Source organism: Musca domestica, unplaced genomic scaffold, assembly GCF_030504385.1.
Source record: "Musca domestica strain aabys unplaced genomic scaffold, Musca_domestica.polishedcontigs.V.1.1 60, whole genome shotgun sequence".
NCBI classification, from domain to species: Eukaryota; Metazoa; Arthropoda; class Insecta; order Diptera; family Muscidae; genus Musca; species Musca domestica.
Window position 1 is genome coordinate 1,531,334 of NW_026712364.1, and position 9,796 is coordinate 1,541,129.

The following is a 9,796-nucleotide window of genomic DNA, read 5'->3' on the forward strand; positions in this document are numbered from 1 at the left end:
CGTTTTCATATAGCCCCCATATAACGAAAACTCCCGACATTCGGTATTTTTAAGATTTTAGCGATATTATTTACCGGAATTGTTTCTAATTTGGTATTTGAAGTTCAAAATGGATACTACAGCCTAAGACAGAAAATTGTCTGTGCAGGTCCACGTCTTTGTATAGCCCCCATATAACGGTACCTCCCGACATTCGGTATTTTGATGATTTTAGCGACAATATTCACCGGAATTTTTTCAAATTTGATATTTGAAGTTCGAAATGGATACTACAGCCTTCTTCTTCGTATAAGCCCCATATATATCAGCACCTCCCTATATTCGGTATTTTGACGATTTTAGGTACTATACTTACCGAAATTGTTTGAGATGTCGTGTTTGAAGTTCGTAATGGAAGCTACAGCCTGTGACAGAAAATTGTCTATGCAAGTCCAGGTCTTCGTATAGCTCCGATATAACGGCTGTATTCGGTATTTTTAAGATTTTAACAGAATTTTTAACGGATTTCATTTTTTTAAAATGTCCAAATTCGTTCCAAATAGTGGTGGGTATTCAAAGTTCGGTCCGTTCGAACTTACTGCTTTTTAACTTGTTTTTAGTACACTTACAGTACGAATTTCCAGCCTTTTATCTCACTTACTCCCACACACCAATATTGACGTACATGCAATATTCGAAAATTATAGTTTCAGCCGTTTCGCCTGTGCCTTGATTCTCAGTCAGTCAACTATTTCACTACTCTTTATATTTAGGGTGAGATAAAAAACTGCAACAAAGTCAAACGCCATAATTTTAATTTTTTTTTTTTTAATTTTTTTAAATGAAAGAAAAAAAGTCGGAAATAGCATCCAATTTTAGAATAAGTTTAGATTTGTTCGAATTGGTCATCTTTGGCACGAATTATGGCCTTCAAATGGCCAATGAAACCATCACACGCTGCCCGAATGTTTCTATGCGGTATTTTGGCCCATTCCCGGCGAAGCGCTTATTTAAGGTGATCGACTCTTTGGTATTTTTTAGTGCCAACATTGCTTTCCAAAATACTCCACAAACAATAGTCTAACGGATTGGTGTCCGAAGATTTTGGGGGCCATTGTGCGCTGGAAATCAAACAAGGAACCTCATTTTGTGCGATGGTGTTGAGTCCTGTTGGAATGTCCAAGGTCTGTGGCCATAATGTTTGCGTGTTCAAGGCTTTAATACACCCTCCAGAATATTTTCGCGATAATATTCGGTATTTATTCAGATGCCACGGTCGATTAATGCGAGTGGAGAGCGACCATCGGCTGTTGTGGCGGCCCACACCATCACCCTGGCTGGCGCTTGAGTTCTGGTGGCCAACGGAAGGTGCACATTTTCAGCTGACCTCTTTGGCAAGTAAACACGATCACTTTGTTTGTTTACAAACTGCTGGACAACGAATGTTTTCTCATCGGACCGGAGAAAACCAAATTCGGCAGTTCACCACTTTCGGCCAAGCGAAGCAACTCTTTAGCTCTTTTGAGTCTATTTTCTTTCTGTTGCGGTGTAAGTTCTTGCACTTTTTGGAATTTCAATGGATTTAGCCCGAGCTCATTTTTTAATATTTGCTGAATGGAAAGTTGCGATATGTTCAGCCCACGAGCAATTTTTCGGCCACTGCGAAGCGAGTTTCGATCAAGTTGCTTCTTTACTTTTCGAACCATTTCTGCGGATATTGCTGTTTTCTCCATCGGACAACTTTCTTGACGTCGGGCTACGCTACTAGTATCACGGTAACGAACGATGGTACGAGACACAGAAGATTTATTCACATTAGAATGCTGGAGTGTTCTTACGATAGCCACTTGTGGTTTTCCAGCCAAATATAAAGAAGTTCCATTATCACGCTTGAATTCCATCACGAATAACTTGTAATACCCTCAACCATATGGCTACAGAGGGAAGGACCAAATCTGTTTCTGGACATTTGGAGTCGATCTAGCGATGTCCGTCCGTCCGTTCCTCCGTCTGTATGGCTGGTGCCCACGATAACTCTCGAAGGGAGTATGCGATTTGGTCCAAACTTGGTACATCGTAATATTTTTGTCAAACTTAGATCGAGTTCGGAGATGGTCAACATCGGTCCACTCCTTCTGGTACCTCCCCCACAAAAGGTCGAAATTTCCAAAAAAAAAAAAAAATACTGTCTGCACAGAAAGGGAAGCAATAGTCCAATTTTTCTCCAACTTTTCAAATCCTAATATTTGCGTCAGTTCTAGATCAGGTGCAAAAATGGATAATATCGGCCCACTACTTCAAGTACCTCCCCCACAAAGGGTCAAAATTTTTCACTGGAATAATTTTAACTGTGAGTGACTCTGAAATGACAGCAGTCTGAAGTTGGTTGCAGTTTTTTCATCTCACCCTGCATTTAATACAAGTCTCTGTAGAATAGTGTACTACTGGCAATAAGACTCCTTGAAATCAGAAACACACACAAAACAAATATCATTGCAAATCGCTCGAAAAAAGAAAAACAAGCATTGGGCCATAAGCCAAGTTAATTACCATTGCAGTTTTGCTAATTCGGTTTTATTATTTGTTGTGGTTATATTTTTTGGATTAACACTTATTTCATTTGGAAACTTACCCTCTCTTTCTCTCCTCCCTTACTCCTCTTGCAGGTACAACCGACTTAAGGCACAGTGGTAGTGGTGCTGGCGGTGGCATGACTCTTATGACAGCTGGCGGACTCCATGGCAACTGCAGTGTCGGCAGCGGAGTTATTGTCGGTGGTTATTCAAGCAATAATTATTGCAACAGCCTGATGGCACGTCGTCGCGGTTCCAGATCGTTGAAAATCAACGATAGCGTGGAATCTATTCGACATACACCGGACTCGGATATCAACAGTCAAACAGGCACCCTGTAAGTAGCGAGTCCCAAAATGCATCGACGTCAGTTGCAAGGCAGACACGCTCCTAAATGGCAGCAAACCTGTCGTGATATTGCCGACGAGCACACGTCTCTTGATCTGTCTTGGTGTCTTAGCTTAGAAATCGGTCAGTCTCAGTTGGTCATAAATGTTTGTTTATTTTTGTTGTAGAAAATCCAATGACAGTGGTGGCAGTGGCCTCAACATGGCCATGAGCAGCGTCGGTGGTAGTGGTGGCATCCACACCAACACCATGGCCAGCAACAGCAGTTGCAGTAGTTCGAGCAGCAGCAGCAGCACCACCAACAAATACCACCTGTCCAATGACGATATGACACCATCGCCCTCCGACTCGGGTATATCGGATTTGGAGGCCGCCCTAAAGGATCGTGATTCGGAGTTGTCGTATCTACGCCAAACCATGGAACACAATGAGAAAGTAATTTTCAAAGTACAAAAGGTTTAGAAGAATACTTTTGAAATGCAAACATTTCGAATAATGATATTAATGTTGTTATTTTTCTCTCTCCCTCTCCCACTCTCTTGCTGTATTGTTCTCTCTGGCTCTCTAGGACAAAGAATCGTATTGGGAAAATGAAACAAAACGCCTGAAATTGTACTACGAAGCCCAGCAGCGTGAGTACATGTTGAAAATCAAGAAAATGGAACAAATGGTCGCCATGCAACAGTTCCAATTCAAGCAACACAAATTGCGCCACAACGAACAAACGCAAAAGCTGAGAGAGCAACTCGCTGAGCTGAAAAGTGAATATGAAATGTTGAAGTGAGTATTTGGGCTATTTGAGTATTTAATGTAGATAATTAAAAGAGTAAAGTAATTGACTGATTGACTTAAGGATTCAGACGAAAGGGCTGGAGCTATAATCTTGAAAGTGTGGGTGAGGATCACTCTTGGTCCGAAGGGGTCAGATAAGGCTGGGTTTTCGGAAATTCGTACTAGAACGGCACGAAGAGCACTAAAAAGGTACTAGAATCTTGAAATTTTGGGTGAGAGTCACCCTTTCTCCGAAGGTGTCAGATATGGCTGGGATTTTAGAAATTCGTACTAGAACGGTACAAAAAGCACTAAAAGGTACAAGAATCTTTAAATTTTAGGTGAGGATCACTCCTGCTCCGAGGATTTCATGTATGGCTGGGTTTTTTGAAATTCGTACTAGAACGGTACGAAGAGCACTAAAAGATACTAGAATCTAAAAATCTTGTATGAGGATTACTCTTGGTCCGAAGGTGTCAGATATGGCTGGGTTTTCGGAAATTCGTACTAGAACGGCACGAAGAGCACTAAAAAGGTACTAGAATCTTGAAATATTGGGTGAGGGTCACTCTTGGTCCGAAGGTGTCAGATATAGTTAGGTTTTCGGAAATTCGTATTAAAACGTTACGAAAAGTACTAAAAGCTACGAAATATGATAACCTTTGTATTTGAGGAACCAACAGAGCTATATTTGGAATGAGGTTCACTGATAGTGCATGTTGGGTATACCAAAGGGTTTTTGGAAAACTCGCACCAAAAGTGTACGAAAAGTACTGAAATGTACTACATTTTGTACAATTTTGTATTATATGAACGGTTAGAGCTAAAAAACTTGAAATTTTAAATGGAAATCAAATTTTAGGGGTGAAGTCGATGAAAGGAGCTAATTTTGGAAGTGTGTACTCATGTATACGAAAAGTACTAAACGGTACTAAATTTAGTAAAATTTTGAATTTGAAATGACGGATGGATTTGGAATCCTGAAATTTAAAATTAACACTACTGGGGGAGTGTAGGATTGGGGTGTGGAGGAAGTTTCCGAAATTAGTACTTATGTGCACGAACAGTACTAAATGGTAGGTATTTTAAAAAAATCGTACTTGTTTGTTCTAAATTTGGTGCAATTTGAATTTTGGTAAAACCAGTAGAGTTGGTATTCAGAAATTTTTGAAAATATGATTTCTATTGGACTGTCTGATGTAGGTAGCTTTGAAAATTTGTACTTAAATGTACTAAATGGTACTAAATTTGATACAATTTGAATTTGAAGGAAATGATGGAGCTGGAATCCTTAAATTTGAAATTAACACTACTGGTGGGGGGGGGGGGGGGGGGGGGGGGGGTGTAGGATTGGGAAAGGAGGAAAATTTGTACTTAAGTGTACTAAATTTGTGACAATTTCGATTTGAGTGAAGCGACAGAGCTGGAATTCTGAAATTTAGAAATAAGATTACTATTGCATTTTAGGACTGAGGAATGTAGGTAGTTTTGAAACTACTAATTTATACTAAATGGTACTAAATTTTTTACAACTTTAATTTTGGTAGAGAGTTGTAATCCTGAGATTTGGAAATAAGATTTCCTTTCGACTGTATGATGTAAATAGTTGAGAACTTTGTACTTAAGTGTACTAAATTTTATGCAATATGGTTTTGGGTCAACTAATAAAGCTGGTACCCTGAAACATCGAAATAAAATTACTGTTGAAGTGTAGGATTGAGATATGTAGGTAGTTTTGGAAAATTGTACTTATATGTACTAAAACCAAACAAAGTACAATTTTTATTTGGGCCAATCGTTAGGGGTGGAATCCTATGTAAACGAATAAAACTAAAAACTTGAAATTTTGTATGGGAATGGAGGATGGAAATTTGGTTTGATATGCGAAGATAGTTTTTGGATATGCGTATTTTAATTGTACGATAAGTACTATGTGGTACTTAATGGAGTATTGGGTGAAGGAATATAGTTCAAATCCTCAAAATTTGATATTGACGTCACTGTTGGTACTTAGTGTTGAGATATGGAGGTGGTTTTGGAAATGTTTACTACGTGAGGGAACTGTACTAAATAGTACTAAATTTGAAACAGTTTGGTTTAGGGTGAACGGATAAAGCTAAAATTTTTACATGTTGTAATGGAGTTCCTGTTGGTGCTAGGTTTGTGATAAAGAGGTGATTTTGGAAATGTGTACTACAAATGCACGAAAAGTACTAAATCGTGCTATATAGCTGGTACAATGAACTAATAATACTTGAGTTCTGAAATTTGGCATTAGGGTCGCTGTTCATGTGTATCCTGGAAATATGGAAGTGATTGCGGTAAAGTGTTTTTAATTGTATGAAAAGTACTGAATGGCACTATATTTGTTATTGGGTGAAGGGTTAGAGATAAAATTGTAAAATTTGATATTTAGATTAGTGATAGTAACAGTGTTTGATTTTTGGCAATGGTTTTGAATTTGGTGCTGGTTGGTTAATGCATCCTATTTTTGTACCAAAACAACTAAATTTGGTAATGGATGAAGGGATAGGCTGGAATCTTTAAATTTTATATTGAGGTCTCTGTTCATTCATTAGGTGATAGGATAGAGCTGGAATCCTGTAATTCGATATTGGAGTCACTGTTGGTTTCTAGGGCTTACATATGGAGACGTTGAGATATTAGTGGACAGAACAATTAGATGTGGGTCTATATTCTGCAATAAATTTAAATCCTTAAAAGTCTGAAAATATATAACAATATATGACGTTTTATTTAAAGAAATATTGTCAAAGTGATCAAATTGTGAATTTTGAGTACTAAAATTCTAACACAAACTGTTGGAATGAATCTAAAATGTTAAGGTGGACTTTTCGCTGGCGACATTGCGGGAAATTTCTTGATCATATAGCAATGGTCCCCAATATTTTAAGATATACTTCGTATCATTTTATATAGACCTTTGAAAATTTATAAAATAATTGGGATTACTTCAAGCATCATTGGTCTAAAAACTGGGTCATATTGGTCCACCTTTTTGTATAGTCTCCATATAAAGGTACATTCCGATTTCAAGTATTGTTTACATTTTAGTATTATATTTTTCATTTAATTTCCCAAAATTTTGTTTTATTTTTAACCAATTATTCTTGAAGTAATCCAAAGCTTTCTATTATATTATACAGACCTATACTAAATGCTGCGAAAAAAATTTCTCAGAATATTGGGGTTCCCTTTTATATTGTCAAGTCTATATGAAGACCTTAAATGAGTTTGGCCCAAGAATTCGATTCTGTTTTGGGATTTTGATCTACAAATCGAGTACGATTAAAGTCTCTAGGAATTGGACAGTGAAATAATAAGTCAAATTGCGACAAATTCGGAAAATATATTAAATTTGTCGTTAATGAAAAAAGTTGTTAATAAAAACAATTTTTGCCTAAAACTTAATTTCATGTTAGTTTCCGGTGCGACTCAAAAGAATTCCGAGAAAAAATTATTCAAAAAAATTATAAAATATTTTTGCGTTTTTTTTTTTTTTTTTTTCAAAATAATGATGTAGATATTTTCTTGACATTTATAAAAATATTTGTGTCCCTTATGTCATAATTCTGAAATTATGTTTTGTAGAAAAATTTTGCATAAGCTCAGAAGGAGTACGGCTATAACCCTAAATGTTTTTTATTAATAGGAATTCCTGTCATTTAGGTAAGATTTAAATTTTATGGCAAATAATTTTCTATAATATTTTGACTTGCTACCTTTCTATAATATTTTGACTTTCTACTAAGGGGGTTTTGTTGACTCGTATGAGAGTTAACATTTCTACCGAAATATTCTCCGTATTTTTATCTGCAATACTGCCGAAGACGATATATGCCTAAAACGCACGGATTCCAAGAAATCTTAATGCAAAAATTCCAAATAAATGTAGAAGAGGGGGTAACTTGCCCCCTCTATTTAGGTTTTTTTTGCGATGTAAACTTTCAAAACGCCGATACACGAGTTTTCTATTTTTAGCTCTACTATCAGAATCTACTTAGTTTTTCCTGTAATTATTGAAAATATTGAATTTTGTAGCACAGTGTAATTTAAGGACCACCAAATTACAACAAAAATTACGAAATCCATTAAAAGTTTTCAAATTTATTTATCAAATTTTTAATTTTTTTCCAGAACCAACAACATTAGCATAAAGAATTCGGAAAGAAATCTAAAAGATCGTTCCGCTTACATTGAAGAACAATATGAAGAGAGTCAAAATGCGGTCATACGACTCAAAGCCCAGTTGGAGGAGAGCGAATGGAAGGTGTGTGAGAAAAACGGAGAAATAGCTTTACTCAAAACCCAGCTCAAAGAGGCAACTGTAAGTACAAACAAAATTCGCTCTCATAGCTCTCCCATTAATCACTCTCTCTCCTCTCTCCCCCTACAGAACGAATTAACCCTTAAAGAACACGCTATAGTCCATCTGAAACATGAAAATACCAATGCCGAAACACAAATTTACCAAAGTCTACAAGAGAATCAAAAAATTACCCAACAACAGTTGCAGGAGGAGCAGCAAAATGCCCAATCCCAAAAAGAGACTCAAACGGAGTTGAAGCAACTGAATAAAATCATTATCCTCAAGGATCAAGTCATACTGGCGCTGACCAATGAATTGGCCAAGTTGCGTAAAGAACTCTCCGATTTGGCGATATTCCATGAATACGGTGAAGAGCCATCGGGTAAATATACCCGACTAAAGCAACAGCTCGACAATCTAACAGATATTTGCAATAAAACGCGCAAACATACCCAACAACGTATTGAGAATCACAAGAACGAAGAGAAACAGGATCATCCGTGTGCGGAAAAAGTCATCGATGAATCGAATTTAGAGGTTATCATTAATTGTTTGAAAATCACCCCTCCCCAGCTGGATGAAAGCGAGCAGCTGGAGGATAATCATGAACGTGAGCTGAACAAATTAAGCTGTGAACTGCGTTTAGCCAAGATGACATCGGATATACAAAATTTTGTCTATGGTTCGCAGAATTTACCCGACATAACTCTGAATACCAAACTCTCATCGAAACTGGCCAATTGCCCGCTAGAGGAGGCCACTCTCGATACCCTGATTGAGGAATCGGCCAGTTATGCCGAAGAAATTGCCAAATTACGAAAACAATTGGATGTGGTGAGAGTGAATTTCGAATTGGAGAAACGCCAATGGTCCCAGGAAAAGGAAAAGGTGCTGCAGTATCAGAAACAACTGCAAAGCCACTACATTAGTATGTATCAGAAGTTACGGAATCTGGAGAAATCCAATGAGGTTTAAAACGTAGTAGCTAAATATTCTTAATTTAGGATCTAAAGATTAATTATATAATCACTTTATATATTAAATGTCATTGTTAAGTTTATACACCTACATACCAACAAAATTACTTACTTAATTACTTCCTATGTAATGCATCATCTTTTCCTCTATTCACCACCTTGAACACAATATTCCTTAAACAAAAATATTATTTATATTTATTTCATTTGATATTTATTCAATACAAAACCCAAAATACTCCAAATATTTGCCAAGGGAAGGGAAGGTCAGTCGTATCCTGAAGAACTTGCCATGATCGAATCATTGGGCATATCAAAATAAAAAAAAAACATATTACACATCGAAATAATTGTTTTCAGATGTAATCACCTTCAGAATAATATTTAAGTTGCATTTCTGTAAAGTTTTAAAGAAAAATCTAAATAAATATTCACACAAAATTAAATATTGAAAGTGTTTATTTATATTTTCAAAAGAACATCGGAAAAAACTCCTTTGATTTAGATATCCTCTGCAATTGGATAACCTGTCAATTTTATTACTCCATTTATAACACGAGGAAAATACCCCATATGAGTATGGAAATTTCAACTAAACCAGTAAAGAAAGTCTTAAAGTCGGGCGGGGCTGACTTTATAATACCCTACACCACTTCGCTAAATTAGTAGAGCTCCACATAACAATGAAAAGTTTTTATGGGAGAATTCAATCATATACCCCATGACTATAATTTTAATTTAAAGTTCAAAAGACTAAATATGCCGAAGCATTTGTATCTTTTAAATTCGGCCTTGTATTGCCCATTTGATATATATGG

The 9,796-nt window shown here is 36.6% G+C and overlaps 1 protein-coding gene across 2 annotated transcripts in view; it reads left to right on the top strand.

Annotated features, from left to right (window-relative positions):
* LOC101894707 (uncharacterized protein DDB_G0283357) overlaps positions 1-9,418 on the top strand; it is a 167,415-nt gene extending 157,997 nt beyond the window's left edge. Inside the window, exons 7-11 of one of the 2 annotated variants that reach the window (XM_059129388.1) lie at positions 2,646-2,889; positions 3,068-3,356; positions 3,469-3,680; positions 7,830-8,019; positions 8,089-9,418. In XM_059129388.1, the coding sequence (XP_058985371.1) occupies positions 2,646-2,889; positions 3,068-3,356; positions 3,469-3,680; positions 7,830-8,019; positions 8,089-8,976 (1,823 nt within the window). In that variant the 3' untranslated portion in view covers positions 8,977-9,418. The remainder of the gene's footprint in view (positions 1-2,645; positions 2,890-3,067; positions 3,357-3,468; positions 3,681-7,829; positions 8,020-8,088) is intronic. The other variant, XM_059129389.1, reaches the window with a different exon arrangement.
* Positions 9,419-9,796: the final 378 nt, after the last annotated feature.